This window comes from Pyrgilauda ruficollis, unplaced genomic scaffold (genome assembly GCF_017590135.1).
Source record: "Pyrgilauda ruficollis isolate IOZ18807 unplaced genomic scaffold, ASM1759013v1 scaffold183, whole genome shotgun sequence".
NCBI classification, from domain to species: domain Eukaryota; kingdom Metazoa; phylum Chordata; class Aves; order Passeriformes; family Passeridae; genus Pyrgilauda; species Pyrgilauda ruficollis.
In genome coordinates this window covers 189,299-210,637 of record NW_024517318.1, presented here as the reverse complement: position 1 = coordinate 210,637, position 21,339 = coordinate 189,299, and the positions used below count along the sequence as shown (strand labels likewise).

Genomic DNA, 21,339 nt, shown 5'->3' with positions numbered 1-21,339 from the left:
TCAGTTTCTATTTAAAGAGCTCCATTTCCCCCACTAGTTCTTCACAGTTTCATTATAAGAAGGAAAACCAGGCAGGATTTTTGGTCTTTTGCTTTACCAGCTGCTAAAAAAATTCTTTACCAGAATTTTTTGGGCTTGATTTAGAATACCACAGGCTGGTCGATAGAGAAAATATACAAGAACAATAGGCTACAAAAAAATCATTTGCTCATGCATGGGACAGAGATTTACTTTTAAAAAAAAAAAAAAGAAAAACACCCACAAAATGCTGAACCATGAAATTCCCCAACACGGTAAGAAGATACATACAAATTGGAAGAAAAAGAGTGAAAAGCCATGAACTATTGAAAGAAAATATCATTCCTGTATTATGACCCTTAAGTAGGATGGAATTTTTGAGGATTTTAGGGAGGATCAAGATTAAATCACACTGCTAAATAATTTTTTTAAAAAAAACAATCAAGGTAACAAAGATATTTGCAAGTCTGAATTCAGGGGAAAACTTTTTCTGCTTATAGATCTGGCTAAAAGCTTAACCATGTCCATGCAATTAGGACAAACTAACCTGGCATCTGAAAAATCTGAGTATTTGGGGATACCTAGCACTAGGTATCTTTAACTAGTGAGTTAAAACTGGGAAAACTGATGATGTCCTCTCTCTGAGGGTAAACCAAAGCTAAGTTGCTTTCAAATGTTCTCTACAGGTACTTTTTGAAGGATATTTGAATTGTAAACTTTGACTGTACAAAGAACCTGAGGTATTCAGGCTTCCAGCTCACTGCTCATTTGGACGCCTGGATTTATGCAGTCATAGTATCAAAAATGATGTGTACATGTAAATGTCTGCAACATTGACTTGATTTGCCAAGGTGTCTGGATCCTTTTATAGTAAAAGTAAATCAATGTTGTTACTGCAAAAAATTGATAATTTTTGCAGTATTTTATATCCAGACAGGTAATGTCTACACTATCTGTCAAATAGTATTGGTAATAATAATAATAATACTAAGAATAATAATACTTCATAAGTTTGAAATCACTCTTTAATATTCATATTTCAATTCTGATTTCTTCTATGTCCATGAAATTGCCAAAAGGAACACAGTCCATCCAGCAGCCACTGAATTAAACACCGTGCATTTCAATCTGCTGCAGCAGTTTGCTCCAATTCATTTCTGAAGAAAGTCCAAGAAATACACCAGTTCAAGCATAAACTCTGAGCAATCCTATTCCTTCCTGCCTGCTTTTCAGAAATTTCCAACCCTTGAACAGTTTCTTGACCTTTTTTATAAACATGGTAACATTTATTCACCTAACTCTCATGTATGGACAAGCTGTGTCAGCCCAAGAATTGCACGAAGCTTCCAATAAGAGGAATGGGTAATTTCATAGATTTTACCAGGCCCATTCCCTGTTTCTCTTACACTGGTTTGACTTCAGAACTGCAGGGATTTCACCACAGCTATCTATGGTTCAGGAAAGAAGAGCTGGAATTCTGAACTTTCTGTTGCTGCAGAGAGGCCTAGAAAGAGCATATCCCAGTTCACCCAGAAAGTGCAAGCCAGAACTTCCCACTACATGCTTCCATTGAGCCTTCCTTACCTGTTTCCATAGCATTCATTAAATCAGGTATGTCCTAGGAAAAGACACAACCCTGCAGCTGGGCCCACCTGCACTGCTGCTTATGGAGCCTGAATTAGACTGCATGCACACCAAATTAAATCTCAGACCCAGCTGGGCAAACAGCAGTTTGGCCATTGTTTTTTTAATGCATTTGGCTTTGGCCCACACTCCACAAGGCTGCAGTGTGAGCTTCAGAGAACCACTGTGACATGCTTTTCCTGTTTTATCACAATACAGGGTGTGGATGTCAGAAAGGGCAGAGCAGATCTCGAGACTGGCAATTTGGAAGGGCAGGGCTAATCCCATGCCAGGCAGTTCAGAGGGTGTTGGTGAGAAAGCAGACCCTAGCCATCATTACTGAGAGGTTTCTTGTCCAGCCATGCCTGATACACATTAATAGCAGCTCCAGCTGCAGAAAATTTCCTTAATTAATCAGCTAAGTTCCATGACATGCTCCCTGATAGGTTACAACCTCTAAGCATTAACAGCTCAGTACACACCTACTGAACACCTCTGAGTTTGTCCATTTGCTCTTACACATGGACATGAACAAATGGACTTCTCTGTTCAGAAAAACAATAACCTGATAGTTTATAGAAATTGAGTGGTGGCCAGAAAGGAAACTCACAAATTTTACTATTCCCAATGGAGTCATATGGCATGGAATATATTTTTAAATAGCTTTATTCCCACTAACTTTACTTCTATACCAGCATTTCCTTGAAATGATCCAGACTGGCTCTTCTTGTTCAGGGACAACTGAGAATGACAGGATGGGGATATTAGTGAGGGGAATGGAACATGTGCAGTTCCAAGACCTTGTTCACACCATGGGATGTGGGAATGAGTGCTGCACTAGCTGGTGGTGATGGAGGAGCTGAAACTCCTTCCTCCACACTGGAAAACCTGTTCCTGCATGCCACTTTCATGATGCCCTAAACTAGGGTATATGTCTCAAAGATGTAGAAAGCATTATATTCTTTGTTCTGTTCTCCACTTGTCTATTATTAGAATAGCAAATGTACTTCTCTCCCTGAGTGCTGTGACCCACGCAGTCCCTCCAGGAGCAAGATGTCAGTACCAACACAGAGAATGGAGCTGGGATGTATTTACACTGAGTAATGTATGCTCAGAGCTGAGTTTCATCCTTGGATGCTGGAGCAGGCGGCTGATGAACCCTCTGAACCAGGCAAAGTTACTGAGACCAGAAAGCATAAAATGTTCCCTGGGTTAAAAACAGGGAGAAAGGAAGGGCCTGGGGACTATCCCTTCTGTCTGTTCTGGCAAATACTGCCACACAGCAACAGTTTAGGTAGCTGGAAACTCAGTTCAGAAATGCACTCTTGATCTTGATCTAAAATACTCATATAGATGCATTTGAACCATTAGTCAAACACTTGATCCTGGGAAAAAAAAAAAAAAGCTGGAATAAATAATCAAGACATTTTGGTGAGCACATAAAATAAATTAATAGTCAATAAAAATTTACAGAGAATGAGTCAAATCAGTATCACTTCAATCTACAAACCCAGACCTGTGGCTACAAGGAGATGGAGTAGATGCCCTCTATCATAAGCTCAGTGAAACCCACAATAGCTTTCACATAAATAAACTACAGGACTGTGGTTTTCACAAAATGATTTAAATGTGGGGACAGGCTGGTTGCTGTAGGAATGACTGCAGGAAACTTCCTTGGGGCACACACAGCCAGAGGCAAAGGCAGAGGGTTGGAAGTCTCTGGCTGTGCCCCAGCTTTTACAGAAACAAACCATAGGTCAAAGCAAGACAGTGGATGAATCAATGTTGCGCAAGGAAAGGTAAATGATTGAGGTGTACAAATGAGGAATGTGAATCAGTAATCCTTCTGCTTCACTCCCTTGCAACATTCTGTTTAATTCTGAGCACTACATTATAAGCAGCCCAGAGAACAACAGTGATGATGGGAAGTCTGGAAGATCTTAACCAGAAGAGTGAACCCACGGGTCTGATCCTGAAAAGTCCAAGCTGAGACAGGGCGTGTTTTCAAATAGGCACATGCCTGCTGAATCTAATCTCCAGATGTGTTTTGGAAAAGACAGGAATGAATGGACTCATATTACAGAAAAAATATTTAGTAAAGATTAGGAAAATCTTTGCTATCATACAAATCTCTCTATTGCCTGGACAGTTTATCCAGTTAACATCACTGATAGTCTTTAGGACTGGGTTACATACATGTCTGTGAAAAAGGACAGAAGTATTTAAGAAGCTTGTTTGAAGACTGTTTCAGCCCTGTGAGTGAAAGATTTGTTTTTTATATGAAGAGCAAAAAAAATTCATCAGTTTTAATTATTCACAGACCTGCAAAACTATTCCTACTAGCTGAACTCCATCTAGTATGGCATCTAAGATATGTGCCAGATGCCCTAATGCAATTTATTTTCTCTGTAAATGAAAAGTTGAACCCAGACTCACACCCTGCTTAGGATATTGCTAGTCTGTGGGAAGAGAACTGAACTGTATTATGCAGCTGAAGTATTATTATTGATAAATCATAACATTTTCACAATGTAGTGAACCAAATTACAGGTGGTTTTAATTTCCTCATTGTGGTCAAGAATGGGCTGTCCAGCCAGGTGGTGGGGCCAAGAAACCACTGGATATGGTGCTTAGTGTCATGGTCTCGTTGATGTGGTGGTGTTCAGTCAAATTTGGACTCAATAATCCTGGAGGTTTTTTCCAGCTTGGTCTGTTGTGGGCACAGAAAACCCTAACAGAAGCGTAGAGCTAAATGTGTGGGAGTTTGAATGTGGCAAAGGTTTAAAATCCTAATGTTAAAAAAAATTAATTAAAAATAAGTACATGGAAAGTGACCTGCAGGAATCACACTCCTCAGAACCTTACAGCTACAAATCTCATTTTATTAAAAAATAATGAGCCCTGCAAGGTGCTGCCTTGATCTGCAAAGTAGAAGAGCAAGCTGCTGGCACTTGAGAAGGCACTCTGCTGGGCCTCTTGGAACACTTCAGAAAGAACAAACAAGCCCCCAGTATTCTTATAAATGCCTGCCTACTGATAAATGTAATGGGAATGTTTAGTTTGGCAGTGATAGATAAGGTCCTTCTGCTCCACAACACATCTTGAATAACCAGAGGACATCAGTCACCCACTTGTGTTATGTTTTCGCCACGGACCGACACAGGACTGAGATCATGAGTCTGCAGGAGTGACTTTGTGACTTCTTCAACAGCCTCCACTTACCACTTTCTAAACTATATTAAACCCCAAATTCCCCTGAAGCCTTATGTCAGCAGTGGATTACCTTATTTTGGCCATTCGGTTTCTATAAGACAGTTGGAATAGCAATTCCGTGTGTTATCATGCTTTAATCCATTTTTAGGAAGTGGAAAAGAAGAGCAAGGAGCGCTTTCCAGCTCCCCTTCCCACCACGAGGCTCCGTGTGGCTGCTCTGCCCTCTGCCAGGGCTGCTCAGCAGGGAAGGAAATGAGGCTGGAGAAACCCTTAGAATTTGGGGACGGAAAAAAAGCCCGGAACTGCCGCGGTGCCAGGGCTCAGCTCCCGGCGGCTGGGGCTCCACCGAGCTCCCTTACAGACGTGTCCTGTGTGCCCGCAGGATGGCAGCTACGTCGTGCGAACGTCCGCAAAGAGCTGCAGAACCACAGGATTACCATATAATTATTATTGTTATAGTGACCTCTAGAGATCACCCTGTCCAACCCCCTGCCCAGGCACGGCCGCCGGGAGCAGGTGACACAGGAGCGTGTCCCGGAGGTCGGAACGTCCCCGGAGAGGGAGGCTCCAGGCCCTCCCTGGGCAGCTGTTCCAGGGCTCTGCCACTCTCGGTGTGCAGAAATTCTTCCTCCTGCTGAGCTGCTTGTGTTTAGTTTATGGCCGGTGCTCCTCGTCCTGTAACTGGAAAGAGTCTGGCACCATCCTCTTGGCATCCTTTGAGATATTTACATGCATTAATAAGATCCCTCGCAATCTTCTCTAAAGAGATACACACCGCAGAGGTCGGTCGGTCGGTCGGTCCACCCACGGCGCGTCCCTCGCTGCCTCCTGGCGTCGCCCCGCCGCTCTCCCAACACGCATGCACTGTAGCGCAGGACTACATTTCCCGGCATGCCCCAGGGGACGGTCTGCGCGCGTGGCAGGGCGCGGCGGGAGAGGAGCGGAGCGGGACAGGGACACGACCATGTATGCGGGCGAGGGGCGGTCGCAGCCCCACCTGGCCGCGCTGGTGCTGGCGCGGGGCGGTAGCAAAGGGATCCCGCTGAAGAACATCAAGCCGCTGGCGGGAGTGCCACTCATCGGCTGGGTGCTGCGCGCCGCCATCGATGCCGGCGTCTTCCCCCCATCCATCCATCCTGCCGTGAAAGCAGGCACGAAGACCGGGCTTTGCGGGGCACCTTGTGCCAAAAGACCACCCTCCCCTCCCTAAAGGCTGGATGCCGGCGTCTTCCACAGGTGCGCATGCGCCGCCCCCCTCTGCGTCTCCCTTTCCCCTGGAGGGTTCTGATGCGGGATGGACGGGCTGAGGGACCCTGGCCCAGGGAAGGGTTGAGGGAAGCTGCCGCTTCGTCAGGAGGGTCTTAGGGATGACTGTCAGTGTCTGCAGGCAGGGCTCAGAGCACGGACCAGGCTCTGCTCCGTGGGGCCCAGCAATGGGACAGGAGAAGCGTCAGGAACTAATGCCCAGGAAGTTCCACCTGGACAGGAGGAGGAGCTTCTTTACTGGAACAGGCTGCCGTGGGAGGGTGTGTAGTCTCCCTCGGTGGAGATACTCAAAAGCTGCCTGGATGGAATCCTGTGCATCCTGTTCCAGGTGACCCTGCTGGAGCAGGGAGGTGGGACCAGCTGACCCGCTGTGGTCCCTTCCAGCCTGAGCCATGCTGTGACTCTGCCAGTGAGGCAGGATTACTTAAGACAAGGGGGTGCAGTTACTGTGGCACTAGGTTAAGGGTCAGGCAGGGCAAGCACCCTCTCAAGAACTCAGCTGTCCCTTCCTGCTGAGGGTGAGCAGAAGAAAGAAGAAATTGAAGTCTTACACAGTAAATTGAAATTAAATTTTTTTCTGATGCGTGGTTGGGTGGCCACTAGCTGGTGATGTTGTAAATATTGATGGGTTTACTTCATTAAGACATCTTTATTATTTTTAATAATAACATCTTTATTAGATGGGACTGCCAGGCTGGAGGTGATCTCCTGTGAACTGCTGAAGCACAGGATGACTTTGGTTCGTGGTCATCTAGGTACTCAGGACAGTGTGCACTGAGCTTGGCATCTCCAAGGATGGAGACCCCACAGCCTTTCTGTTCCTTTCACTGAGCTTACCCAGAAAAATCTTATTTTCTCTCTTCCTGCCCAGCAATGAAATCACCTCCTTGCTGAGATGTCTCTTTCAGCATCTCCTGGCATATGTGTGCTCCCAGGCCCAGTCATCATGCTGGCTCCTGCTGAGCTTGCTCCCATTTTCCTTTTTGGTATCAGAGCCCACAGCTGGACCCAGCGCATCAGAAACAGTCTCACTCAAATGTCAAGTTGCAGGAGATAGTCTTTTGTGCCCATGTGACACAGAAAAGAAGCTCAGTTTGTGGCCAAGTGCCTGAAACTTTGGAAGCAATAATTAGAGCTAGATAGAAACACGTGTGTTGTTGGTGTTGAGAATAGAGCATTACAGATTTTTCTGCAGGAGCGAGACTGAGGATATTCTACACATTTGCTGATAATTAAAGCCATGGTTAGGATGTGCTCAGTGTGTAGCACACCCTGTGCGAACCTGCTGCATAATGCTCAGAGCAAGTCAAGGAGAAATGTATTCCAGCTAGATCCAGAGCACTCTGTATCTCGAAGCTGCTCTGTCATTATCTGGCCTGGAGAACCTTTCTTGCTGTATCTGAAAAGTAGAGGATGCAGCACTCTACTTTATTTTTAATAAAGAAACAGACAAGAACACTTCTGGTTACTGAGGTTACTGATAATTTCTTAATGATTGTGAATCTGTATTGCTGAATGACCTGCTGTGGCTTCTGTTTGGCATCTGAATTTTCCCAACAGGAAGCCAGTCAGAGTTGTGCAGCCTGACTTTGAGACATGGCAGGTGCAGTAGGTGGACATGCACCAGGTTTGCCTTGTCACCTTTAGAACAGCTGTGCACAGTACCTGTTACACAGCAAAACTCTTGTGGTTGAATAGCGAATGTGTATTTAAGTTCACCATCCCAAAGCAGTTTCTGGAAAACACCTCTTGTGTGTTTGTTCTCATGGGTGTGACTTGACATTGCGGTCGGTGTCACACCTATTTTTCTTCTGATGATCCCACAATGTCTTTGGGGGAAGAAAAGTAACTGCAGCACCATTTGGTGTGGACAGTGCATTGAAAATGCCAGCATTGCTGTGAGAGGAAGGGTGACTTCTCATAGCTTTTGTTTTTACACCTCTCATGCTTTTTTGTCACCATGATGACAGCAGTGGCTTCACACTTGTTCAGTGTTTGTCATCACATGATACTCAGAATTAGCCCTTCCTTTTGTAAATATTTATTTTCCCTGAACGATTGCAAACTTGCTTTACCAGTACTGGAAGTTTTCTGTGCCAAAACACATGGAACTTGAACAGCTCCTTCTCTGGGAGTGTATGGAGCCCAATTAACACATTTTAACACACTTGCAGCATAAGCTAATCTTTTAACTTTGTGGCAGTTTTACTTGTTGTAAACTAAACTTTTACATGATTGTGAATGCCACATCCAACGCATTCACAATTCATTGATTTGTTAACATGCCTAAAAAATTCTTTGTGCTGACACTGGATTTTTCTGGTAACACTTCTAAGTTTTATGTTGCTTAAGTTTCCTGCATGGAATGCAACTCAAGATTCAGATTTTTCACTCTGGTGTTTTTTATTCCCATTGTTAAAAGCTGGTTGTTGGACTAACTGAGATAGTTTTATTAATACAAATACAAGAACTAGTTCCTTTTATTGCAAGGTGTAGTACAGACATAAACAAGCTGAGTTTTTTTTTCAGGTTAAATTACAACAGGCAAGTCAATAATGGTGGGATTTATTCTTTATATTGATTTCTGTCACTGTCTGCCAACAGCATATGGGTTTCCACAGACCACGATGAGATCGAGAAGGTTGCGAAGCAGTTTGGTGCTCAGGTCCATCGCAGAAGCCCTGAAGTCTCTCAAGACTCCTCAACTTCCCTAGAAGCCATCACAGAGTTTCTCAATCATCATCATGGTAAATCAGGGATGAAATATGCTGAGCTTTTATATCATAGCCCCAGAGGGATAATGCACTTATTATTTAGAAAAATTAGTAAAGCATTGACTAAATAAAACCCAGAAAGATTCAGATTCTCCTTTTTTTTTTTTTTTTTTTTTTTTTTTGTGTGTGGTACTTATACCACACTTTGCAGTTGTGTTGCTAAAGACGTGAATTGTTTCATAAATGTCTCTTTGTTTTTCTTTAGAGGTTGATATTGTAGGAAATATTCAAGCAACATCTCCCTGTTTACATCCCAGTGACCTTATAAAAGTGGCAGATCTGATCCAGAAGGAGGGCTTTGATTCTGTCTTCTCTGTTGTGAGGAGGCATCAATTCAGATGGAGTGAGGTAAAGAAAGGAGGTAATATTTAGATGTTTCTGGTTACAGTTATACTTAACTTTTTTTTTTTTCTTTTTTTTTTTTTTCTTCAAATTCTTGCTTTTCATATCTGTGCTATTTTAGGAAGTGATGTCTGAGAGAAATTCCTTCCAAGCACTGGTGTCTTGATGTTACTTAGCATTGTGCAGCCTTTTGGTAACTGTTTTGTAGAAATTAAAATTATATTAGCTTGTCTAGGCTGAAGATACAGTTCCAAAAAAACCTTTACATGTTAACTTTTTCCTGGTGGGTATTCATGTGTATTCAGACATGACACTAAGGTCCTAACTAGAAAACTGTTCTTGCTATGCAGTAGCTGACAAATGACCAGTAATGTGAGATAAAATCTTGGTGAGGATGGGATGACAATCTCTTGGCCTGGAGACTTAGGTTTTGTTTCATGCTGGTAATTTGGCTGCTGACTTATGTCACGTTGCAAAATGCCTTTGAGTCATGAGGGCTAAACTCATGTTGGTTAGCTCATCCAGAAAAATGTGACTGGTTTTTCCCAGAGAAAGTATGCCTCTTAGCTACAGTGGCCAAGATGATCAAAGACTGAAATTTTACAAATAAAGATTGCACCTTGGTTTAGCTATAAAGTTTCTTTTGTCCTGGTACAAAGAGCTATTCCACACATTTTGTGTGTTGGCTTTGTTTCTGTGGTTAAAGCAGAAATTTTTTCTTCATTTTTTAAAAATGGTTATTTCAGGTACTCTCACACTAGAGTTTTGGTGGTTTTTTCTAGGTTTTTTAAAAATTAAAATTACTCAAGCATTACAGTTATTTTGTTGAGATATAAATTGCTTCAGATTAAATTTTTTTTGTGAGTTTAGAAAGCATCATGCTGTAAAAGAGCATGTGTAATAAATGAGGCTTGATCTGAGAGATAAGTTGAAATAAAAGTTAAGCCTTTGTTTAGAATAAACATTTGAATATTGTCATTGTTCCCCATAAGAGGAGAAATAAGTGACACTTTTTGTTTGTGCAGTATAAGAGGAGTATCAAAAGCATGGGGGGCAATTTCAGGATTCTGTGGATTCCAGTTTAGCAAGCCACATACACATCTTGAGATGCTGGAAGGGACAAATGTGAAAGAATGAATCTCGTGGATCTGCCATATGGCTTCCTGAAGTGGTTGTGTCCCATAGGCAGATTGTTAAATAAGAAAGCCTCGAGGCCTACCTAAAAAAAGAAGTAATTCTTCTCCACAAAATGACATCCAAACTTTTTAATGGGGTGAGAGATAAGGAAGTATTCAGCTGCAAAGACTGAGGAGAGCTGGAAACACATTGTGCCGACATGAGCAGCTTAAGGCTAAATGCAAATTGCCTTTCAGGTGTGTGGTATTTCAGGTGACAGTGATTCACAGCAGCATTATACAATGGTTTTTCTTCTTCTTTTTATTTTCCATACAGCTTTAGAGTACTGATTATGCTAAAAGAATTTCATGGGGTTTTTTTTGGTTTTTTTTGGTGTAGCTCTGTTGCTCCTTCTGCATTAAGGCTTAATATTGATAGACCCTGAAAGAGAAAGGTGTCTCTCTCTGACTGGAAATATTTACTTCAGTGAGCACAAAGCTTTAACTGGTTATGAAACACAAGGTGTGTGTATATCTACTAAAGCCTCAAGATGTTTTGGGTGTTTGAGAATGCCCTCTAACTTCCTCATGGTTACCGGATTGTGAGACCTGGTGAATTTTTAGCTGCTTTGTACATCTGGATTGAAGGGGCTTAAGGGCAAAAGTCTTTGGTCCTTGATTTGGTTTCTGCTGCATGTACAATTGTCATTGGTAATAATATGGGATCTTTTGGGATGGTGTTTGTGCAGACAGCTGTTTGTTTATTTGTGGACACTGATTAAACCACTTACGAAGAGTTAATGCATATCCTTAAATAAGATGTATTTTGGGGAAGTCCCAAGATGTTTTCACAAGCAAAAATTTTTCACATATGCTCTTATTTTGCGTTCTAGATTTCAGGCTGGTCCTTTCAGGTATCAGAGTGCATTCAGGCATTCCCATGTGCACTAGGAGTTGGAGTATAGGAATAATATTTCGGAGTATAGGAATAGTATTTCTTTCACATTGGCAAGGACAGTCTGGTAGAATGCGCCTCCTACTCCTTCTGGAAATGAGTTTTGAAGCAAATAACCTCTTGTGTTTTTGTTGTTGTTTCTGTTTGGTTGGTTTGGTTTTTTTTCCTAAAGTGGTAATGAAAAGTTTCCTTTTTCACTGCTAGGCATACAGAGTAGTCCTCCACTTTATCCACAGTTCCAAGAAAGAAAAGCAATTCAGTGATTCCCCAGAGAAGTTGTGGATTCTGCATCCCTCAATGTGTTCCAGACCAAGTTGAATGGGGCTCTGAGCAACCTGGGATAGTGAAAGGTGTCCCTGCCCATGGCAAGGGGTAGGAACTGGATCATCTTTAACGCCCCTTCCAACCCAAACCAGTCTGTGATTCTTTATAAAGTTAAGCAGAAAGAGACAATAATGAGAGTAGTTTGTGACTGAATTATACCCTTAATTTTTCAACAGAAGGTTATTTAGGTTGTTAAGTGACTCTGAACAGGAATTATTTAAAGCTTTTGTTGTAATATTTTTCCTCTGTTAACAGAAAACAAGATGACAGAACCCCAAAACCTGAATCCAGCAAAGCGGTACCGGAGGCAAGACTGGCCTGGGGAGCTCTATGAAAATGGCTCGTTTTATTTTGCCAAGAGGCATCTGATTGAGAAAGGCTACTTGCAGGTTAGTGCTTCTGGTTTTTTATGCTCTTCAGAATAATACATCTACTCTTGCTGTAGAGGGTTCTGAATTCAATACTCTGTTTTGATTTCTGATGCAGTCAGTGTGAAATAACAGCACTCTGACCTCAGAACAGTTTGCTAATTATTTGTAACTTAGCAGGGCTAGTTATAGCTAGGGCAGTTCCAGTAACAGCATCCTCCATAGCAAATAAATTTATGCAAATAAATGTCTTATATAGCTTTAACCCTAAACCAATACAATACTGAGTTGAGTTTTGCAGGAGCTCATCAGTGTATCTTAGAATACATTTTAGTGCCACTAAAGGTGTGAAACTGAGCTTCATGCAGTGTCAGAGCCTTGTCATAATCTGTAAATTTCTATGTTCAGCCAATTTCATCTTATGCCAATTTTTGTACTGTAACTTTAACAGTCTTTCTCCCTTTCTTGATGTTTACATCCCAATGTAGTGGTGCAGAGCAGCACTGGGGTGTGATGGATATATTTCCCTTGGAAATTAAGTAACAGTAAGAAAATAATAAAATAGTCTCCTAAGCAAATGCTGAAGGTATTACTATTTTGCTGATTAAAAGAGCTAGTGAAATTAGTTTGATGTAATTGCTGTAATGCATAACATCTTGCACACTTTCTCTAGTTGTAAAATGGAAATAGTTATTAACTATTTCTTCAATAGTTAATAACTGTTCCTTCAAATGGTTCTGTGTCACTGGCAAAAACATAATTGATGGTTCATTTTTATATAAGCCGTGGTGGCAACTGTGTAACCAGGCACTTGGCTTTCATTGCACGGTGCTAAATTGTAGAGTTTTGTATTTTTGTTGACCCAAGCATAAAATTTGAGTGGATTTTATTTCCTTCAGGGTGGTAAAATGGCCTACTATGAAATGTGTGCAGAGCACAGTGTGGATATTGATATAGACATTGACTGGCCTATTGCAGAGCAGAGAGTGTTGAGGTAAAAGCACTTTTTATTCCCTTATTTCTTTGATGCTGCTTGTTTTCAAAGTGTGAATTCATAATGCATAGAATGTAAGCAATGGAGATCAAAGATAATTGGGCAGCTTTATTTCTGCCCAGGATTTTTTCCTATCTCTGTTGAAATCAACTGAATTACCTTTGTTACATGGTGGGGTTTTGGTAGTTTGATTTTTTCCTTAAAGTTCAGCTTGGTGAAGAATGTAAGCCCCACTATACCTCAGCAATGTGTTAGCATCATCTCTGGCTTTCCCAGCTGAGGTGCCCCAGATTTCCATGCTCCAGACCACTATAACTGATGCCCAGGAATGGGAATGTTTGTGTAGAGGGCATGAGCTCATTCTGCCTCACCAGCTACCTTTCCTTTGCAGCTGCTCTAAGGAAATAATGGGTGGGAAGGGAGTATATTTTCTGTGCCTTTTTCATCCTAATTTTTAAATGGATGACATAAATGGGCTGTCTTTTGGATGGTTCTGTTAATTTCTTTGAAGAGGGACAATATAGTTGGAGAGTGATGATGATGAGAAAAAACATTAGAAAAGAAGAATTTCAAAGCTGATTCTTCTTTCTGAAGACTACAGTTGTATGGGAAATACTTGGGGTTTTGAACTGTGCAAAAACTTCCATCCTAAAAAGATAATTTCTTTGTCTAGCTTTGGATATTTTGGCAAAGAGCCGCTAAAAGAGGTGAAGCTCTTGGTTTGCAGTATTGATGGATGCCTGACCAATGGTCGCATTTATGTGACAGAAGATCACAAGGAAATGGTCTCCTATGATTACAGAGATATTGTTGGCATTGATCTGTTAAAGAAAAGAGGAATCCAGGTAAGTACTGTTCTGAAGAGTGAGCTGTCATATCTCATGTAATCTGCACATTAAAAGATTCTAAAAAAATACATTCTTGCAGCATAGAAGTTGAAGTTTTTTCACAGTACTTGTGGTCAAGCAGCATAATATATTGGTTGGGACAAATGTTATCCTCAGAACCCTAAGACAAAAATGAGTGTTTTGAGAAAGTTCTCAATCACAGTAATTACAGCATCTTTCTGCATTTCACAGAATCAGAGAATGGTCTGGGTGGGACCATCTGGGCAGGGACACCTTCTACTATCCGAGGTTGGTCAGAGCCCCATTGAGCCTGGGCTTGGATACTGCCAGGGTTCCAGGGGCAGCCACAGCTGGCTGCAACCTGTACCCGGGCCTCACCACCCTCACAGGGCACAATGTCTTACTCATATCCAATCTAAACCTCCCCTCTGTCACTTTGGAGCCATTCCCCCTTGTCCTGTCACTCCAGGCTCTTGTCAGTAGTCTTTCCCCATCTTTCCTGTGGGCTCCCTTCAGGCACTGGAAGGCCACAGTTAGGTCACCCCAGAGCCCATTCCTGTGAAATGGAGTAGATGTTTTGTCAGCAGTCCGTCAGCTTCATTTTCTAGGAAGCCAGAGGAGTAGGAAGCTTGTAATCACTGTTTTGTTGCCTGTGGGAGCCCATTTCCATACCTTCTTTGACTTGGAATGTTTAATTGAAAACCTGTAGGTCTTTGTGCTGCACTTTATTTATTTCTAGTATATGTTGCTGTTACAATCCTGCCTTTTGCCCCTCTTCTCTTCATTCTGTACTTAACATCAGTGTCAAGCATTTGTTTGTATTTAAAAGCAATTAGGGAAGATAAGCTTGTCTACATCTTTGGCAGAAAACCTGAAGGGTTTCCATCTGAGATTTCTAAAAATCCTGCTGCAATTATCTTCTGGTTTTAACTGACCTTGTGCACCATTCCTGAAATTTCAAATTTGGAATGAACTTCCAGAGATAAATGTGCTGTGCTGCTTTGGTCTGTGTAGTGTTGGTTTGATACTCTGAAATGGTGCTATAAATAAAGTTACGTTATTAAGTAGAGGGGCCAAGGAAAAAACTTCATGTTCTACTTTGGCAAATATTTCAGAAATCTTTCTTGGGCATTCTCTCATTCCACATTGTGACTTAATTAGATCATACTGCACTAGATAGTCACCGTGCCACCATACTGTGATATTTAGTATTTTATTTAGTACATGTTGCATTTAAAAAGACAAATGTAAATAATTTTTGAACATCAGGGAGGGCTGCAGAAATGTATTTCACCTTCCTAAAGGAACCTCAAGACTCTGTGGTTTTGGGTGCTAATCCCTTCTGCTCTGAGTTTTGAAAATCAGTCATTCAGTGCATTTCCAGAGAGAGCTTCTACAAGCAAAATTTGCTTTTTTTTTTTTTTGTAATCGTAAATCAACTTATATGTCATATTTCTTTGGTGTAGAACTTACTCTAATTTTATTTCAATAGGTTCGACTCATCTCTGACAGAGATTGTTCAAAAACACTGTCAGCCATGCAGCTGGGATGTGCAGCAAAAGTCAGCGTAACAAATAAACTACAGGTTCTGAAGAACTGGCAGGAGGACATGGGTTTGAGCTGGAAAGAGGTGGCTTACTTAGGTCAGTTCCTTTTCTTTTGGTTTATTTAATTTAAATAGCATAGACAAATAGAATCATTATACTGCTGCTGAGCTTTAAACCACTTTTCTCTTTGTAAATACACTGAATTTAATGAGATTACTGTGCACATTGCAACACACGATCACCAAAAGCAGGTATTTTATGGCCTGTTACAGTAAAATCTAAATGTTACAGACATTGATGAATCTGTGTAATTTGGTAAGGGAAGTCTTCACTGTTTTTCCTGTGGGATATAGGAAAGCTTTTGATTTTAGGAAACATTTTGATATCAAAATATTGATAAGCATACACTTAGAGCTGACAATTTTGAACTCATTCTAGTTCATTTCAGAGGGATATTGTATGGATTATGTTCTGAAATGGTAATCAGAAATGGACAGAATTAGAACTGAAAGCCATGTGCTTCTGTGCTAAACTGTATTTCAGTGACAGGCTAAGTGAGGAGTCCTGCCAATCCTTATTCAGCTGCTCACATAATTTTACTGCTCTTAAAAGTAGCATTCTCTTGCCTGAAGATTGTGAAGTGTGATCATCATTTACACATGGATCACCAAGATTTTCCAACACCTGACTTGCATGTGCAAAGTGCTGTTGAGCTGCTGAGATGAATATTGTGACAAAAAAAAAAAAAACTTCAAAAATCAGATCAACGCATACCCAGAAAAACTGAGAAAAATACTGATTATTTTCCTTCTGTGATATTTGGCCTTGCCTGTCATCTTCCTCCATAGGAAATGAGGAGTCTGACGTGGAGTGCCTGAAGCAGGCAGGCATGAGTGGTGTGCCTGCTGATGCCTGTGCCACTGCTCAGAAGGCTGCTGGTTACATCTGTAAGAGCAGAGGTGGCTGTGGAGCTGTGCGGGAGTTTGCAGAACACATATTCCTGCTCTTAGAGAAAGTGAACTCTGCAAGGAAGCAGCTGGAAGAAATCAGCTCAGCAGGGAAGGAAATGGGGAGAAATGAGAGCAGCAGGAAAGGAAATAAGGAACTGATGGAAAAAGAGTAACACTGTTGGTCAGTCCTGCTTTTCTTCCTCAGTACATCCATATCCCAAAGGAATGCTTACCTTTCAAATTTTACAGCACAGTAGAGTTAAAAGGGTGTCTCCCCCTAATTCCAGGTCCCACATTCATGATTATATGCTGAAAATATGATCATATCCATGATGATTTTAAAAGCCATTTAAGTGCAATGGGAGGAATGCTACAAAAGAGAGTGCCCTGTAAATCTGCTCTTAATCACACCTGTCCTGATGCCTCTTTATTTCATAATCTGAATGTTTTCAGGGATCAATGATTTTGTATGACTTGAAGATTTGTAATTCAGGCTTAAAAAACCCAAAACTTCTGTCAGTTTTTCTCATGTGGTTTGCATTTCTTTTATCAAATGCATGGTATTGTGGTTGTGTGATTGCATTTTACAAGCTTTGTCCTTAGCAAAGAAGAGTTTCAACATATGCTGGAGAGGTCAGGTGTAAAATACTTATCAATAAAACTTCCTCCTCTATTTTTGAAATACAACTCAGTTGCTGTAAAACAAGTTAATACTCGTTTAAAAAAGCACTTTAACATGTGTTCAGTTTGAAGCTCATAAATAATTAAATCACATTTGGAATTGTCGATCTTGGAATCTGTTTATTTTTGGTTTTATTGAAGTGCCTAAATTAATATTTTGCCAAATTTGGAGTTAAATTTCCCATTGTCTTTGAGTTCTTTGCAGAAACTCAGTTTCTTTCTATGAAGACTATATTGCAACCTCAAAAGAGTTAAAGCCAAATAAAAGTCTTTAAGTTTATTGTATGGAAAAGCAGCTGCTGTTAAGAAAAAACCAAACTATAGTTGATATGGGTTTATATAAAATATATATAGAGACTACTTTTAGCATGTTAAAACTGGTTTACATGCTTGCATTTATTGAAAATAGGATTTGTAATGTACATTACAAATACAATAGTATATATCAGAGTTAAGTTCTGGTTTGGGTTATGCTAAAAAATAAAAATACCCATGGTACACTGGCAATTACAAGAGAGGTAGTGGCTTGTATATTTTATTTTGTTTCTCAGCTAAATATTGCATTGTATAAATAGTTATACTCCCAGTATATCACCTGGTATACTGGCCTCTGATAAACTTTGTGTTTACTTCCTTTCACAAAGCAAAATGTTGAACTGAAATTATTTACTGCCTATCTACACTTAACAGATAAATTGTTTATTGTAGTAACCAGTTCTAAGTCACCTAAATTTACGTGTCTCAGTCACGTTTTAGGGTTCTGTGCTGGATAAATCCCATGGACTTTGACAAGAGGAGAGCAACATTTTTGACATCAGTGTTTTCACTTTGATGAATTCTTGTTTAGAAGAACATGGTATAATCTTACATTGGAAAGAATATGAAGGATAAAAGAGCTCTAGAGACTGTTTGCCAAAAAAAGATATGGGATATGCAGGATCTGCGTCCTGAAAGGTTCAGATTTGTATTGTCCACACTGTAGTGGAAAGTCTAATTATAGGGTAGGAAGAGGGATGCCTTAATTACTCTTGCTTTTATAGAAGAGCCTCAATCATATGAAGGATTTAGGGGTCAGAGAGGCAGAGACTGTGAGGGTAACTGTGTCACCTTAGAAGTGAAATCCAAGTCCCAGGAAAGTTTAAATGTGTTGAATATTTTTCCAAGGCCTATTCCAGTACATGTGACACCACAATTGCCTTTGATTAGAGGGGTATTACTCATTCAGAGTATATTTCAATGGTCAGTTTTGTTAGTCTGGTTAGTTTGTTAGGGGTAATTTTGAGATCATCTTTTGGCCATGTGAGCTCTTGTTTTTTTGCTTCCATTAACCGAGGGTATTTCAAAGATCTTAAGTAATGTGGGCTGTTCTGTCATGATTATGTGAAATGGAAAAACAGGAAACTATGTAAATATTTGTAATAAGCTATTATGAAAAAGTAGCTGATTACCTCAAATTTTAAATAAACAGCTTTCTTTAGTCTTTTAAGTAGAGAACGGTTATGGGCTGGCTTGTGGTGAGTTTCTGTACTGCAAATCATACACTCCCGAGTTCATGCACCACACAAATGATTTGTGATGGCAAAGGTGGACAGATTTAATGCCCAAATTAATTCTTCACACCTTCACCCACTTCTGACTCTCATAATTTATTTTTATCTGCTTTTTCTCCTATTCAGTTTATCTTCCTCTCCAGTTCCTGTTCGGTCATGCAATAAGTTCTGACCTTAAGTAATTTCAAATCAATATGAATCACATACATCTCAGCCTTTTGAAGTCAGAGATATGTTTTAATACTTGCTGATTTCAAGTTTCTAAGACTTTGAAACCTTGATCACACATTTTAGGTAACTAGTTTTTCCAGAGCCTATGTGGTGGAAGGTTTTTGATTTTAATTTTTTTTCCTGTTAGTTTGGTCTTAAAACACTACTTACTTTTTGCAGAAATAAGTCTAAATTAGTCTAATTCCACCCAGCAGGACCAATCATCCTAATTGTTACCATTACAAGAGCAGTAATGCTGTACAGAAGAAAAACACCATTATGTGTGAACCTGACGCATAAGTGGGTTAGAAAAACTTACCAGTAATACACTTGTCTGAAAAATCTTTGGATGGTGGGTTTGTTTCTCTCTCTCTTGTTCTGGGACAGATTGGTGTATCCCCCTTTCTGTTCAAGATATGTTTATGGATGTGGCTCTGGTTTAATACAGCGTTCCCCCTTCTGTGGGGGAGGCATGAAAGACAATGAGCAGTGAGCAATATGAAGGTAGTGGTACCAAATTATTCAGGCTAGTAAAGAGAGGGTCTGGTGAAACTGAGGAGGTATATATAAAATAAGCTGAGCTTAACTGAAAAACAATCCTAATGTAAGTGTTAAAATATCCATTTTCACAGAGAAATTATAATTCAAAAAAGTATCTAGTGGTTTGAAGTGTGTGCTAGCAGTTGAAAAAGCAGAAATTTTTAGAAAAAGAATATATAACAAATAAGTTAAAAATAATTAATGCCCTGTATAATTCAGTGGTTTGTGTGTATCTTGAATACTGCATGTTTTGTTTATTTTGTGTTGAAAAGGCTGTAGCATTCCAAAGGGAATAAGTGTAGGAGGATAAAATGGATGATGTAAGACAGGAATCATGTTCAGTCGCAGCAGTAGCCAAACCAGATTTCTTCACTTTGGAAGGAGCATTCTCCACTTTGGACTGAAGGGAGTTGTGTTAAAATATTTGTAAAATTAAGGATGGGAAGCCATGGAAAGGCCACTGAAGAAGCTAGCAGTGACCAAAAACAATATGCCTGGGGAATATAAATTTACCATGTTGTATTTAGTGGTGCTTTCGAGTTTTCCTGTGGCCTCAGCACATTTGCAGCTCATGGATTTCCAAAGCTGGACATGGGTTACAGACATTTAATGAACCTTAGAATACTTAAAACAGGCTTGGGCCATGTGTTTCATGAATCTGACACCTGTTTATGGCTAGTACAGTAGGTACAGTAGCCTGTTTATGGCTAGTACAGTAGTAGTAATCCATGTAGGATTTTGTTTTTACTGTCCCACCTTTTTTTTTCCTGGTTACACTTTGTCCACAGCAGTTCAGACTCAAGTTGAGAGGGGATTGGTCACCACCCACTGATCCTTCTGGGCAGCTAGGCCCAGCAGAAGTGTTTCTATTCATTAGGTAAAGCTTAGTCTAAAAAGCTTGAAAATGGGATGAAGTACCTCAGAATCACAGAATAAGCTGAGTTAGAAGAGACCCCTCAGGATCAGGAGTGCAGCTCCTGGCCATGCACAGACCCCCCAACAATCCCACCCTGTGCATCCCTGAGAGCACTGTCCAAATGCTCCCGGAGCTCTGGCAGCCTTGGGGCCGTGACCATCCCTGGGGAGCCTGGGCAGTGCCAGCACCCTCTGGGGGAAGAACCTTTTCCTGATATCCACCCTAACCCTCGCCTGACCCAGCTCCAGCTGTTCCCTGGGTCCTGTCCCTGGTCACACAGAGCAGAGATCACGGCCTGCCCCTCCTCTTCCTTCACAAGGGTGCTGTAACTGCAGTGAGGTCTCCCCTCAGTCTCCTCCGGCCGAACAGACCCAAGTGGCCTCAGCTTTTCCTCATTCCCCTCATGGCCCTTTACCCGATTTAGACAAATATAAAACACTCCCATTCATGTCACTTAATGAACTTTAAGTTTTCCTGAATATATTTATCATGATCTACCTTTGGATCAATTCCATTCTCTGAATGCTGCCTCTTAAAGGACCTCAAGGAGCTACACTTATCTCCGCCTGGAGTCCGAACAGATTTGATGGGCAGTAGTTCTGATAACTCACACAGGCCCTGGTCTTGGCTTGCCACATCAGTTTATCAACACTTGAAGCACTTTGTTCAAACAAAGCACATGTTTGATTTATTATGGAAGTCAAGAGGTTTTCAGGGGATTTTGGGGTAAACTTGCAGGCAGTGCATGGCAATCTGGAGAGCAAACTGGACCACTGCCCTGCAGTGCCTCTGTACTGCTGCCCCTGCTGAGCAGCAAGGGAGCTCAGGCTACTCCAGCCAGGCTGCTGTCATTGGTGTCAGAGGTTGGATAGCACAGATGCACATGGCCTAGCTCTGATTAAGCCCTGCTGAACCTTTTTTTATTCTCCAAAGAGAAATTAGTGTTTTTTTTTTTTTTTTTTTTTTTTTTTTTTTTTTGTTAATTTTAATCTATGTAAATCCTTTATTTAGCCAGTAGACCATGCTGTAAACTGATCCATTCCTCATCCCCCTGAAGCAGCTAGGGAGCTAACTGAACTTTGAGCAGCACACTGTTGCCTCCCTG

General features: G+C 41.0%; 1 protein-coding gene across 1 annotated transcript; it reads left to right on the top strand.

Annotated features, from left to right (window-relative positions):
* The first annotated feature begins 5,760 nt into the window (after nt 1–5,760).
* Nucleotides 5,761–17,122, top strand: CMAS (cytidine monophosphate N-acetylneuraminic acid synthetase). The gene is made up of 8 exons (XM_041464785.1): nt 5,761–5,975; nt 8,721–8,867; nt 9,100–9,255; nt 11,886–12,019; nt 12,898–12,992; nt 13,666–13,837; nt 15,333–15,483; nt 16,236–17,122. Exons 1-8 carry the CDS (start codon nt 5,819–5,821, stop codon nt 16,508–16,510), a joined length of 1,287 nt encoding a protein of 428 aa, XP_041320719.1. The 5' UTR covers nt 5,761–5,818; the 3' UTR covers nt 16,511–17,122.
* The last annotated feature ends 4,217 nt before the right edge of the window (nt 17,123–21,339 follow it).

Bases quoted from the DNA above. Each gene is read 5' to 3' on its own strand.
- CMAS (XM_041464785.1), top strand. From the start codon at position 5,819: ATGTATGCGGGCGAGGGGCGGTCGCAGCCCCACCTGGCCGCGCTGGTG. The intron at 9,256-11,885 runs GTAATATTTAGA...CTCTGTTAACAG, and splicing joins GAGTGAGGTAAAGAAAGGAG to AAAACAAGATGACAGAACCC. The intron at 12,020-12,897 runs GTTAGTGCTTCT...TATTTCCTTCAG, and splicing joins TTGAGAAAGGCTACTTGCAG to GGTGGTAAAATGGCCTACTA.